Source organism: Lonchura striata, chromosome 4, assembly GCF_050655825.1.
Source record: "Lonchura striata isolate lonStrDom1 chromosome 4, ASM5065582v1, whole genome shotgun sequence".
NCBI classification, from domain to species: Eukaryota; Metazoa; Chordata; class Aves; order Passeriformes; family Estrildidae; genus Lonchura; species Lonchura striata.
Genome location: NC_140706.1, coordinates 56,635,904 through 56,650,970, shown reverse-complemented (window position 1 = coordinate 56,650,970; position 15,067 = coordinate 56,635,904). Strand labels below are relative to the sequence as shown.

At 41.7% G+C, this 15,067-nt stretch overlaps 1 protein-coding gene across 4 annotated transcripts in view; it reads right to left on the bottom strand.

The window, feature by feature from the left end:
* Positions 1-340: 340 nt before the first annotated feature.
* Positions 341-15,067, bottom strand: part of LOC116183603 (dynein axonemal heavy chain 5-like) — a 57,374-nt gene continuing 42,647 nt past the window's right edge. Inside the window, exons 3-6 of one of the 4 annotated variants that reach the window (XM_085579162.1) lie at positions 10,414-10,521; positions 9,647-9,732; positions 8,546-8,861; positions 341-7,840 (exon numbers count right to left, since the gene is read on the bottom strand). In XM_085579162.1, coding sequence (XP_085435288.1) covers positions 7,748-7,840; positions 8,546-8,861; positions 9,647-9,732; positions 10,414-10,521 — 603 coding nt within the window. In that variant the 3' untranslated portion in view covers positions 341-7,747. Of the gene's footprint in view, positions 8,862-9,646; positions 9,733-10,413; positions 10,522-15,067 lie in introns of all 4 variants that reach the window. The other 3 variants (XM_085579164.1, XM_085579161.1, XM_085579163.1) reach the window with 3 other exon arrangements.

Here is a 15,067-nt window from a genome sequence, read left to right as displayed (position 1 = left end):
CGGTCTCTTGGACTTCCTCCCTCCTCCGCTCTTAGCCCTCTCCTCCCCTCTTGGACTTCTTCCCCTCTACCCCTCCTCGGGCTTCCCCTTTCCTACCGTTTGTCTCTCCCCTCCCCCGTCCTCTTAGGCCCAGCCACGTGCTACGACAGCACGAGGCTCGGACCTTCCTGCCGCGCTCCCGCCCCAAATCCCTTTTCTCTCAGCCCCGGCTAGCTCTTGTGGGGCGAGGGCGGGCGATGGAGGCACCCTCCGCCGCTCCCAGCTGGGGTTTGGAGAGTGCCTTTGTGGGTCCCGGGCAGCGCTAGCACGCCTCGCGGTGGTAAATGAAGAGCGGATCCTGTTGGGGGCTAAGTCCGAGTTTATTGTAGCCCAACGGGGCCAAATATCCTAGAACGGTGCCAGCCAACAGGAACAAGCACAAGGTGCTTGCACTGGCTTATAAACTGTAAGGGAGGGGTATCCAACGACCAATGGGGATAGGGATAGGGGGTGGCTCCGGGATGGGGGGATATGGTGGGGTCCAATGGGGGAAGGATATGGGGGGAGTCCCAGGTCCTCGCCCAATCACCCGGTGCCCTGAGTAGAAGCTTCTGGATGGATGGGAAGGGGCACCGAGTGATAGACAAGGCACCCGGGGTGGGGTAAAATGCCTCTTTCAGGGTGATGGATAGATACTGGGAAGGCAGGAAGGGAGGACAAAGCGGGAAAACTGGGGATAAACCAAGTTGCACACGGGGGTACAAAGGAATAAACCAATACATAATACAGGGATAATAAAACATATAAATAACGCAACTCCACACCTTCCTGCACCCCAATAAATCTCTTTCCCCAAGAGCAAGCTTCAGAGATCTCTGCCTCCCTCCACCCACACCGTGCTGGAGCTTAATCTTCTCACATGTGTCTATGTTTCAAACTTGAAATTCTGTTCAAATCCACCTCCCTTTGTTCCCACCTAATGAGCATAAAGTTGGAACAGGCTCAGGAAGTTTATATAGCTGCCAAGTGTGATTTGACTGCTACAGGAGAAAACAGACAGGTAACAACAAATCAGTACAGATTAGTACAGATCAGAATCAGAACTCAGCTTATTCGGACCTCATAAAGGAATGCATCACTTCAGGGGAGATGCCTGGGATATAATTATTTCAGAAAAGATGAAAGGAAAATGTGCTTGACTGCTCCATCAAGGCACAGTACATGTCAGAAAATCTGATGACTATATCATCTCACCGAAGATGCAGCCCCACAAGAATCATACATTCTCCTTAGTCTTTACAGATGAGATGAGGCAGTGAAAACTATCATCAATTTACTTTGAATGATGCAGGTATCCAGCTCAGTACCAGAATCAAAAAAGAAACTGAGTCCAAGAGAGAAACACTAAACAAATGCAGAAGGCTTCCTGAAGCATTACAAGTCATTACATCAAATATGAGGGATATGCACCAGCTCTCTGTGAAGAGCACATGAAAACATATGAACTTCCTATGTGTTGTGACGTGGCAGGCACTCCCCTCGCCGTGGCACCCCGAGCGGTGCCGTGCTGGGCTGCGAGAGGGAAGAGAACGGGCGGCCGCTCCCCCTGCGAAGCTCTGCTGTCCCAGTTGGTGGCACGGGGACAAACAAAGGCAACACGGGACTTGGGGGTGAACAGGATGGTTTTATTCAGTGAGCCCCAAGACCCCCTCGGGAGCGGGAGCAGAGGTTTTATACAAGAATTCAGGAGGCGGGGTATAGGAACAGCAACCAATGAGGGAACAGCAGGGGAGGAGTTTAGGGCAGAACTAACATATGACAAACCTATCAGGGGAAGCAGGGGAGTGGAATAGCACAAAGTAATCAATAGGGTGTTGAGCCTCACTAAATAGACAGGGAATGCTCTGGAAGCAGAGGGGGCTAGGATGAATGACAGGGAAGGTTCCAGGGAAAGGGGCAGGGAAAGGGAGGATTGACAACTTGGAGATGAGGGGGTTAGGGGAGAGCTAGGGAAGATTGACAACTGGAGAGAGGAGGAGATTAGGGATGGGGGGGGTGAACAGATATTGAACAAATATTAAATGAAAGAAAAACACACCACCGCATCTCCCCCTTTCTTTTTACAAAAGGAAGAATTCTGTGGTTTAAGCAAATTAATAAAACATGCAAATAATATAAAATTATAGCATACAAATAATATAAGCTTCATTAACAAAATACAACAGGATCATATGATAACATTGCAAATTACTTAAAGGACATGAAAGACACATCATTGCATTTATAGGGCTGGAAGGGTAGTAACGTCCTTGCCTTTTCAAATGCCTCAAATACCTCAACCGGACCTGCTGCATACAGGTAGAAGTTAGGAATCCTATTTATTTGAATCTACTTCTGCTACAGCTCAACTATTAACCCAGAGCCAGTAGCTGGCAGGAGACTGGGTGGTGCTCGGGCCTGTGGCAGCAGAGGGCTGGAGGTGAGTGGCCATAGTGCCAGGAAGGACACCAGGCTGTATGAAAGCTGGAGACAATATTAGAACTCTAGCTGGCTATACTGCTCCTAAATCAGACACAAGACTGCACAAAACTTGCTGCTTTGCTGCTCTGAGTAACAATCTAAAATAATGTAAATAATTGAAACAATTGAAATAGAATTGAAATCAGATAAAAACCAGGTGATTGAAATAGAATGAAATAGTTAACAGAAATTAAACTAAAAAATTGAATTAGAATGATTAAAATCACAACTATCCAATTTAAATAAAATAATTAAATGGAATTATTGGAATTAAATACAATAAAAGATCAACTAAATATAACTAATAAATTTTTAAACCTCGCAGCAATGCAGCAAGCCTGAAGTGATACACTAGCTACGTGATTCCTGTAGCAATGATGGTCACAAACACAGCCTTTAAGTCAAAAAATATCAGAAAAGACTGAATTAATTATAATTACAACAAAACAGCTTAATATAAAATTCCCTTTTGGGAATGACCTTTCTAGGCTAATGGGGACACAGGAGGAGTCAAAAGAAAGATTTTTTGATATGTTTTCCTACTCAAATAATAACATTACACATTACAAAAAAGGCGTAAATCGAAAGACATTAAAAAAGGATAAACTAATTATATTTACAACACATGAAACATATAAAAACTTCATCTGGAATATATAAAATTGTCCTAAACGAAAGTCCAAATTAAGGGTACAAAGTACAGCAGGATTTGTGACTTCATCTGATTTAGAACTTGCTTCGTCACGGCGCTTGTGATGTTTAGCTTCTTAAAATTCCCAAAGCAGAGCCAGGTCAGCGAACAGTGACGTGGTTTGTCCAATTTGAATGTTTGTTTGAGAGGTGCGCATAATATCTTGAGTATTAATTAAATGAGATGATCTTTCTTTCTATAAAATATAACTCAACAAACAGATTATTCAAAAAATAATCAAAAGCAAAAAGAGGAATTCGTAGTTAAATAAAAAGGAACATTGGGTAGGGTACATTAAGGAATAGGATGGGGGGGGACTAGGATGCAGCCATCTTAGGGGGAAAACAAGATGACGGATCCCCAGTCCCGGGTTTCAACTCCATTTCCTCAGGAGAAGGTCCCTCCCGATCCTTCCCCCCGGAGGAAGAGCCAGAAGAAGGATGGGGGAATATCCAACCCCGCCTCCCCCAATAGGGACTAGCCTCGTGCAGGGATGGTGCAGAGCCATTGAGGGAGAGATGGGACTGGCGGGAAACCAGGGGCGGAAAAGAAGGGTCAAGGCGGGAAAACGGGTTCCAAGCGGCGTGGCCAGCGCCATCTTGGGAGGGGGTGCCGGGTACACTGCACTTGGCCTGAGCAGTGTCCGGCAGGGCACTTGGGGCGGCTCGGCCACAGCAATCCCCAAGGGAGGATAGGAAAGGGTTTTAGGAAAGTCCGAGGGGATGGGGGCATAGGGAGCTTCACAGAAGCCAACAGGGGAAATGTACAGGAGGGGGGCCCGACGCAGCTGGATGTTGGTGCAATGCGTGGGTGTAAAGGGCCTCTTTTAACAACCCTCCCATAGTTAACGTGTCGCCTTTAAATGTCCCACTTGTGTCTTCTCTACCCCCTCCGTCCAGCCCAGAATGGGGAGGGGAGGATAGAGAAGACAATATTTTCGAGGGGAAGAAAAAGCGATCTAATCTGGGTTGCCACAAGACTGGGCAAAGAATAGCACTCAGTGCTAACCCCCCCCAGAAAAAGAAAACCCACCCGCCTGCCAGGGACATGCAGGGATACAGCCCCAGTCTGGGCACAGGCGGAGGTTAAAACGCAAAAAGAAAAGCGGCAAACCCAGCCGTCTGTTGGGGCGGCCCCCACCCCGTCTAGCCCACCTTACCCTCCAGGCCCGGGCGGAGATGGCTTGAATCTTCTCCTCGACTCGATGGAAAAGTCGCGCTAAAACTGGGGATGTTCCTTCCCGGTTTGGCCCTTCCGGAGGCTTAGGTGTTCTCGTTAAACCAAAGCTCGTCCCCGAAGCCTTGGTTTCGGCCACTATCTGCCTCCGGTGGTCTCGCTGCAGATGCCTTTCTTCAGGCTCAACTCGTGAGCCACTGCCAAACCACACTCTGTCCTCGGGTAAGTCTTCCCGCTTAAAGCTTCTGCAGCTCGGCTGCCCCCGCAGCGCGGCTGCTCCAGGGCGGGTAGAGAGCGCAGTGGCGAGGACGAAGAGGTCCTGGAGCTTCAATCTTATTGCTCGGCGCTCAGCTCCTCTTAGCATCCGGCAGAGTTGCCACGGCCGCAGATGTCCCTCTTCCCTCCTTCTTCTGTGAGGCGGGCGCCCCCACGAATTTGCCCGTTTTTTCTAAAAGACGAAGGAGGGAACCATCCTCTGCTACCATTTGTTGTGACGCGGCAGGCACTCCCCTCACCGCGGCACCCCGAGCGGTGCCGTGCTGGGCTGCGAGAGGGAAGAGAATGGGCGGCCGCTCCCCCTGCGAAGCTCTGCTGTCCCAGTTGGTGGCACGGGGACAGACAAAGGCGACACGGGACTTGGGGGTGAACAGGATGGTTTTATTCAGTGAGCCCCAAGACCCCCTCGGGAGCGGGAGCAGAGGTTTTATACAAGAATTCAGGGAGACGGGTGTAGGAACAGCAACCAATGAGGGAACAGCAGGGGAGGAGTTTAGGGCAGAACTAACATATGACAAACCTATCAGAGGAAGCAGGGGAGTGGAATAGCACAAAGTAATCAATAGGGTGTTGAGCCTCACTAAATAGACAGGGAATGCTCTGGAAGCAGAGGAGGGGGCTAGGATGAATGACAGGGAAGGTTCCAGGGAAAGGGGCAGGGAAAGGGAGGATTGACAACTTGGAGATGAGGGGGTTAGGGGAGAGCTAGGGAAGATTGACAACTGGAGAGAGGAGGAGATTAGGGATGGGGGGGGTGAACAGATATTGAACAAATATTAAATGAAAGAAAAACACACCACCGCACTATGTTAGCAGAATAAGCATTAAAATTAAATACCTTTCTAAGTACAATAGTGGTCTTCATTACTGCCAGGAAGTAGCACCAACTATGTGCAGGTTAAGGGTGCCGATTTTGGATATGATGTACCTGAACCATAATGTATAATGAAGCAACAATTGAGGTACTACTGTTCAGGTTCCTTGATTTCCAACTTGCACTCAACTCCAGATTAATCATCAATAATATATATTCAGCACTAGGTTTCAATCCAGCATATTTTATGTACTCTAATATTGCAATCATTGCTCCTGGTTTACTATACCAAATTGACACAAAAAATTCCCACTTATAGAATCAATCAAATCTGGTGACTCTTCACCAAATCTGTCAAATCTGGTAACATTTCACACTGCATGTCAAATGCAAGAGTGAAAATGGACGGATCGGGAAAACCTAATATATTTAGACTGGAGAAAAAGCAACTGGTACCTCTGGTCCCAGATCTGGTCTAAGACTACCTTTGAGAAGATTGGTGTTTATCAGCACCAGAAATTTCCACAGTGTACCAAAGCTATGCCTGAGTTCCAAAAACAACAGGCAAATGCATTAACAGGTATCCAACTACCTTCAAAACCACAAACTGGAGATTCTGATCCTTCTTTTTCAGCTTTGCAAAGCTGAAGTAATTTTTCCTATAAGATGCTCTTCGACAAGGCAACAAAGAAACTGGAGGTGAAAAATATGCCAAAACAATAGTAGAAACTTGCAGAGTTTTCAAGCCTTTAAAATAGTCCCTGAAGTCCCTTTATATCTGATAATATAAAGGTAGTCAGAGGCTCTATGTACAAAACCCAAGAGGGTAAAATTAGTCAAATGAGATTTAGAATTTAAAGTAAACCATGTTCTCTGAAGAATATTCAGACTACAAAGTGTTCTGCCTGTAAGGCCCCAAACAACTCATTCAGCAAGACACATAAAAAGGGCTTATGGTTGTTCATGTATTCAGAGTTACACACATGGGAGAAACACTGACACTGTCTCAAGAGATCAAAACAACAAAAAACACTTTATTAGCAACTTTAGACAACCATAGAACTTTGGCAAAAGGTTTAGTACAATATTCAGTCAACATAAAACACTTCTTAAAACATTAACTTGGCCATCCAACTTCTCAAATTCTAAGCCCACTTCATTTTAAGTTACTCCAAAAATTCCAAGAAGAGGGAATTAGAAGAAGAAAGATCAAGAAAGACAGAAAATACACAGAATAGCATATATATAGCCATCAATTCCTGGGTTACAGCAGTGTTCAGATAGAAATTCCAAGAGAAAGTAGTGTCAAGACATCAGATAGCTTCATATTCAGCTTTAAACACCCTTTGGCCTTCCTAGGCCCTTCGCCTGGCTGGGATTTCCAGTCACTTGGCCACTCAGGAGCTGGGTTAGGGGCTTCAGAGGTGGACATGGACCAGTGCTTCTGGTGTGCCAGGGATTGGTAGCCACTGCAGGGCTGGGACACAGGCTCTAGGGGTGAGGTACACTGCCTTGCCAGGGCAAGCCCCCACCTGCCCCTTCCCCCACACACATGAGTCCTAAAATTCTCAATAGGAAATTAAATTACTTTTACTGGTTCTGATTGGGTTAATCTTATCTGTCAGCATTTAATTTTCTTCATAGCAGCTTATGTGGTATCATCAGATTTGTTATCAAAACAAGGCTGACGTTTGATTGAGCAGTGCTTTCACAGCATCAAGGCCTTCTCTTGTTCTCACTCTGTTCACACAGGGAATAGACTGGGGGTTGGGAGTGGGGATGAAGGGTGCAAAGGAGGCTGTGAGGGGACAAAACCAGGCAGATGTAATGAAATAAAAAAAGGATGCTACAAAATAAGCAAAGGGATATTTCTTGCCATATGACATCATTCTCAGCAATAAAAAGGGAAAGGCAGAGGTTTGAATGGGTTAGCCACCATCTGCTCTGGAATTGGTTAGACATTGTCTGACTCATGGGAGATGGTGAGAAATTGCCTCTGCAGGCAATTTCTTTACACTTTCTTTCTCCACTTCTACTTCACTAAGTAAACAACTTATCTTAACCCACAAGTTTTCTTGCTTTTGCTTTTCCTTTTCTCTTCCCTGTCTCACTGGGGGTGCATGGGAGGAAGCAAATGAACATTTGTGTGGTGCTTAGCTGCCTATTATGGTTAACCCACAAGGGGCTCAAAGCCCACTTGTGCATTGAGTATGCTATCATCTGTTCAGACTGGATGCTTTTTACATGTATATTTACAGAATGTAACCATGGATTACCACTCAAAATAAAATTCATATTGCCCACTGCACAGATAACCTCTGTGTCTTGACAGAACCCAGGCCTGGTTCAGGGGTTCCATGTAGTGGAAAAGTCTCTCCTCCAACCTGTGGAAGGAGGAAGGACAGGACCGGCCAAAAATCACGTCCATCTTAAAACCTCTGACCCCCACCTACAAAGTAAAAACTGCCCTGTACAGGTGTTAAAACCCCCCCTGTACAACACTAAAAAATTCTACCCTCTACTTTGTAACTACTTCTACTATAATATCTAAACTTTTGTGACTTCTTGTTCTTCCTGCAAAGTTGGTAAATCATTCCATGGCTCAAACTCAAAATCACAGCTGTTTCCAGCTGCCTGCCAAGGTCTCAAATGCTTCTAACCAGGGCCTGGAACCTCCAAAAATGTCTGAGGGACATTTTGAGTTCCAACAGTGTCTGTTTTCACTTTTGGCCAACCAGCTGACAAAACTTCTCTCCCCAGACATTATCTTGCACCAGTTGGAAGAATGTGGCAGAGACAGAGGGGCAGCTAAACCTACCACTAGATATTCATTATATATATATTTTTTTTTTTTTAACTTCTTAGTTATAATGAAAGGTCTTTCAGTTGTTCCTAAAATCAGCTACAGATACTACAGGCTCTATTTTTTTAACAGGAACACTTTCTCATAAAACAATATTTTTTAGCTCATCCCTCACTTGAGAGTCATCATAAGTTAGGTTAACCATACATGCTGCTACTAACCAGGGATAACACCATTTTTTATTTTTCTCTTTAAGGAATATCTTAATCAAAATCAGCTGGTTTACCTGCTGAAGCCATTTCCTGTGGTAGATCACCTCAAATTTCACAAGAACTTTTGCTACTTTGTTGTAATTGCGGATTATGCTCTTGCCATCTGGTGTTTGTAGAACTGCTGGATGTCTCTGGAAAGTCACCATGGGCTCCTTGATCCTATGGAATAGGTGATGTGCCCACAAGATCTTGTCAGCTACTGGGGGCAGATTACAAGCCAGTGGAGGGTCCTTCTTGTGCCTAGTCTTACAGACGCTTTCTATGTCATGGCCATAGTTTTGAAATATTTTCTGATACTTTTCATCAATGCCAAGATTTGGGATTTGCAATCTGCTTAGAAAAAAATAATAATGAAAAAACTCCTTCAACACTTCTGAAATCCTCCTAATGCATTGCTGGAAAACAGTTGTTCCAGATTCCCTTGCATGCTTTAGAAAATAACTACTTTGGCAGCAGAGTTTTCAGCTTGAACAAATGTTGTCACAACCTGACTCCAAAAAACAAAGATCTAGACCAGATGATAAAAGTTTCCAAGTAAGTCTACACATTTTCTGTTTTGTCACTGTTTTCAAACACTGGGCTGAAATTATATGCAGCAAACTGTAACCAATTCACCACTAGCTGTCTATTTTATTAAACAGATTATAATAAAAAACCTGACAGAATAAAGAGTAAGGCTGTTTTGCAACAATGTTAATTTAGAAAGACAAATTTCACTGTTTCTTAATAAAAGCATTTTATTCTCTTCTTACTGCATTGTGGTAACAAATTAATGTCATTGTTCAAGCATAAAGCTAAGGCAAATATGCTAACAAAATTTTCCTTTACTTCAGCTGGTTTTGAAAGATGAAGTTCAAAGTCCACTCATATTTTGCAGTTTCTGAAGCAAAAAATTATGGCTTTTATTCATTCAAGCTACTAAGACAACTCTTAACAGGGCTGAACAGGGGAGACCAGAGAAGTTGAGTTTATTTTTTTTGTATTTAAGAAAATGCCTCCTGCTCTGCTATCCCTCCATCCCCACCCACACCCCCACCCCCAGCCCTTTCCACTATCCTCAATGTTTTATTTTCATTGCCTGGCAGAGTTTTAGAAATCTAAATAGGACATATTACCTTTCAAATTTCTGCAACATACTCAGTGCCCTTTCAGTGTTCAGAATACTTTCGAAGGTGATGTCCATGAACCTCCTTAATTGATCCTGAAGGAGAGTAAATAATTCTACATCAGATAAGTCCCTAAAACACACATCAAATATGCCAAGTATTACTTGACAGGGTTTAACATGCAATATATTAGAAGATAATTTGTTGATGTGAAACTGATCTCAATAAGTATTATTTTTCCACTCATTTCTTCCCAAAATAATTAAACAAAACACAGCCAACTTTTGAGGCATTTTCTTTCCAAGTTCACTCTGTAGCTCTGCAACCAGGAAAAGCTTCTGTAGCCTCCGATGTTTCACCACGTTGAGAGGCCTTAAAGAATGCTTGCTTACCTCTCTGGCAACCAAAGCATGACAAGCTTTTTTTTTTCTTCTGCAGATACCCTTTTCTTTCCCCATCTTGTGATTTCAGAACTATTGGAAAGTTAATTATCTGACTTATTTGTACTACACTCCTATTCACTCAATGAAATCACCCATTTTTGTTATTCTTGACAGCATACAGTAATGAAAAATCCTTTTGCTGAAGGCCCTCAATGGCCCATTCCATTAAACTAGTCTGAAAGATAGTAAATGGAAGCTTCAAAGTGGAAATATATTGGAATAATTTTTCAATTTCAGAATGCAAACTTTGAGATTTGCATTTTTTGTGGTAACTCAGAAAGAATAGTAAGGATTTCTCAATAAATTAAAATATTTTGTATAATTGTATCATACATGAAGATCATTTATGTCTCTGCAAAACTCTTCATAGTCTTGGTCAAAGTCAGTCTTCCGGTGATCCAAGAAATCATAATGCTTATTCTTCATGTTGTCAACAATGCTCTAAACAATTTCACAGAAAAAGAAAACCATTACCAAAAAAAAGTCTTATGAAAAAGCCTTTCCACACCAAACATTTAGCACAACAGGTTGTGCACATTCACATTTTACCTTTGCTAATAGCTCCCAATACTTACTGAGCAATATAAGCAAACTCCTTAAAAGAAATATTTGCAGAAATCAAGTTGGTGTAATGTCCATTCAAATTTCATTTCTATTATTTATTTCAAATAAATTTGAAATGTATTTCAAATTTCATTTGTATTATTTATTTCTCTTATTCTAAGTCAATTATAACTGACACAAAATTCAGACTTGCTTTTCATCAAAGACATTTTTAACTAATTAAACATTCTGTCATGAAGTACATTTCTATTAAAAATTTAACGTTCAACAGAGAAAAATATTTTTATATTATTATTTTCCATGTTCTTTAAACAACTAATTCCATATATAAATAGACTCTTCAAAAAGCACAGTAAGATGCAGCACATCACCAGCCCACAACTTAGTATTTCTGGTTTCTCTTACACAGCTGCTGTCTATACACATAAAAGTATATCTTAATCATCATCTGCCTTGAGATGTACACACAGATAAAGGATTCCTAATGATAAACTACTGTTCAACATCCTAGTAGTTTACCACAGTATAATTATGAAACTCAGCATATTTCCAGCTCAGCTGACTTCCCTAAATTTATGGTAAGTCAACTGAAATTCAGTTTCATTGCATTGCTGTAAACAAAAAATTCCATCTTTTCCTTGAACAACATGTAAATCCCAGATAGGGACTAAGTATTAAAGCATAAAAACCAGCAAAATAGCTAACTCTTATTGTAAAAAATTTTAAGACATATAATCAGTCACATACTAACTGTAGCTATGGTCCATGTCAAATACTTCAGTAGCTCAATTTTGTCACTTTAAAAAGAAGTGTGATCACTTTTCTGCTCTTTATGCAATCTATTCAGGACCTTTCATGCAGCCTTTTTTACCAAAGCATTCTTCATGCTGAAACACAATTGACTTTAAAGCAGCTGGGTCTCACACAAAGTTCTTGTTTAAGGACTTGGGTGCTCCAATGGATAATGAGGTGTATCTCTATAAAGTTTGCATCATAGCTTGAGCTGATGGTCACAGGCAGTTTTTCAAACACAAATGCCCTAAAGAAATTAGATTCATGTTTTCCAGGCTATAAAAATTGCACTTCATTGCATGATCTGAAAATTCCCCACAACCCGGGTTGCTGAGAAGTCTGGTTATGCGACTTTGGAAAGCAGCTCTTGGAAATAACATTTAGAGCAATCCACACCTATCCTGCCCACATGGAAGAGTCTTGGACTAAGGTATCCTTACAGCTGTGCCCTGGCTAACTCTCAGAAGACTATAGAACAGAACAAAACAGAAAACTGGTTACTGTGAAGGATGTATTCAAAGAATCAAAACCCCAGACAACAAATGGAGTAAACCAGACAAGAAAGGACCATGGAATGGCCACATTTTACACCACAGTTATTTCACTAAAGCAAAGTGATTGACTCCTGATCATAACAAAAAGGCAAAGAACAGAGTAAAGCAAACTAGAATGACATATTTTCCTGTACAGCCACTGATTCATATGTGATCTCAAAAAGCTGTCTACAAAGTCCACAAATGGACACCTTCTGATTTATTTTCATATTTACAGGCACCATAATTATGATACTGCACTGATAAAGTTACACAAAAAAGTAAGCTAACTCAGCTCAGTAAAAGCAGGAGAGACTCCATTTGGTAGAAAAGAAAGCTAGCTGAGAAAGAAGGAAGGAAAAGATTTAACATATTTATATCCTTAAAAGATCTCCTTGTTACTCAAGTCCCACTTCTCTTAAAAAAAAATAAAGAAAGAAAACCGCATAGTAATACTAATGAGCCAAGGGGCACTCACAGCTAGCCCAACATTTGTAGAGATGGAAATGTAGCACTTCTCACTTTTTCTCATGACCACAGCACAAAACCATGCTCCCATTACTCCTGTTACAAAGTCATCCCAATTTATTGCACTTTTCAATCAGCTTTGATTTTAGCATACTTCTTTCACACGTCCACTGGCACCTTTTCTTTCATCTTGTCTTCTCATTTCTCCAGTAATCACATATTTACATTGCTATCACCCAGTATTTTTAAAACAATTAAAGAGTTCATTTTTTTCTCAATAAACACTTCCCTAATTTTCATAGTTTTCTCATAAAAGGTTCAAGCTAGATTGACCCAATACACAAAATCTAATGTGTACCTGATATTTTGTGATCTTGCTGCCAATCCCTCTATCTTAGATTCCTGTAGAACTGAGTAGGTTCTCATAGTACTGAAAACATCTATTGTCTTTACCAGACGACAATGAAATGCTTCAAATTTTCCAAAAATATATATATCTCACTAAAATCAAATTGTCTTTCAGCTGGATTTTGTTCCAAATTCTCTTTTATCTTGTGGAAGCAATTTTGATACTCCTTAAATAAAGAATTTAAAATAATGTCAAGCATATAACAAAAATCACTGTCTTTAGCTAGAAAAAAATTTACACAGATAGGCATTATCCCAACCTGACAGCAAGTAGAAGTTTCACCAATAAACTATCATGAACACTATAAAGAGAGTAACAGAATTTGCCTCTGAAAATTAACCCATCAATGCCACTAAAGAATTATACATTTCATCAAATGACCAAACTGTACATATATGTATTTGTACATATCCTTGGCTAGCATGAAATTCTGTTCCCTCCATTTCATAGCAGGGTGTCCTGGGTTGTAAGATAAGCTTGTATTCTATTTGCCATCTGTTGAAGGCAAACCTGTTGGGCAGGTTTTGTTATCTTTTCCAAGAACCGGTTTTGCTCCTAAGAGGTAATGGTTTGTTAGTGGGCCATTGACTGATTCAATGCAGGGCTGGTAACATAACACCATCCTATTGTGAGATGTTCCACCCAGAGGGGGAAGCCAAGCACTCTTTTATTGGATATAAGGGGTACCTTTTTGGGGAGAGAGCAGCTCTTTACTTTGGGGGATTGCCAGAGAAGCAGCTCTCTTCGGCGGCACTCGCAGAGAAGCAGCCGGAGCGCGCTGAGGCAACAGCGGCGGAGCTCGGAGGCAACCCCGGCGCAGAGGAAGACCGGCCCCACTGCCACCAGATCTTCAGAGGAAAACTATACCCTTCTAAAGATCACCACTGCAGCTGCAATTCATCAGCCACTGCAAGGGGAGCAATAATCCCAGCAGGACTGCTACTGGCACCCCGAATCCTCAGGTTCTGGACTTTTTTCACTGGTTTTGTTTGTACCAATTGCATTTGCCTTTTTAAATTGTTATCTAGTTTTCTCCTAGTAAAGAATTGTTACTCCCATTCCCATATCTTTGCCTGAGAGCCTTTTAATTTAAAGATCCTGGTAATTCAGAGGGGGGGTGGGGGGTTTGCCTTCTCCATTGCACAGGAGGCTTTGCCCTCTTTCACAGACTCCTGTCTTGTCGAACCAAGACACAGGGTTTGATGTGTTTACTGAATAACCAAGATGACAATCCAGTTTCCAGAGACTGCAAATGTTTGCATGCTGAACAGTTTTACTGAGTAATCAAGGTTCAAAAATCACTTTCAAGAACAAATCACTTCCTCAACTTTTAATGCTCCTCCATAGCAGCTTCCATTTTGGATTCTGCATTTCTAGCAAGGAACAAACCTTATTCCAGACTTGCTAAATTCTTCCCAAAGTCAAAGTACATAGTCAACAAATTCACTTGAAACTGTTTCTTTCAATAGTGGTTCTCTTTACAATAAAATGTTCATTGTTTTATCACATTTATGTATGAATAACCTCACTCAAGTTATCAATACAGAGGGTCCAGATTTTGCTATGTTGTTACTGATTCAAATTCTAAGTTTAATCTATTGAATTTCTGAAAGTTTCTGGAACTAATGAGATTCAAATTAATACCTAAATTTCAATATATTTTCATGCATAAACTGGACAATTTGATATATCTTTATAGAAAAAGACAAGTTTATTGCTCATTGCTGATGGTAAGATGCCATACAAATTTACACTCTTTATTCTAGAACTAGGTAAGATTTGTTGCTTCAGGAGGTATTAGGATAAAGCTCTAGTCCTGCAAGCACATATTGGGAATGAAAAGAATTAATGCAGAAAGCCTACGTGAAGCTCCCAGTATGTACAGGGAGATTATCTAAGAGAGAGTCAGGCTCTTCTTCACAGTAGCACATGGACAGAAGCCAAGAAGCAAAGGGCATAAATTAAAATGGATGAGGTTCTGACTGGCTATAAGGAGAGAATCTTTCATCCCAAAGACAGTCAAACAGTGAAGGATGATGCCCAAAAAGGCTGTGTAATCTCTTCATCCTTGGAGAACTTCAAGACAGGACTAGATAAAGGATTGGGAAACCAAGTTTGATCTCATACTGTGCCTGCTTTGAGTTTGAGTAGAAGGTTGAACTAGATACCTGCTGAGGATCCTTCCAAGCTGAATTATCCTATAATACTATGCTTTAAGGGG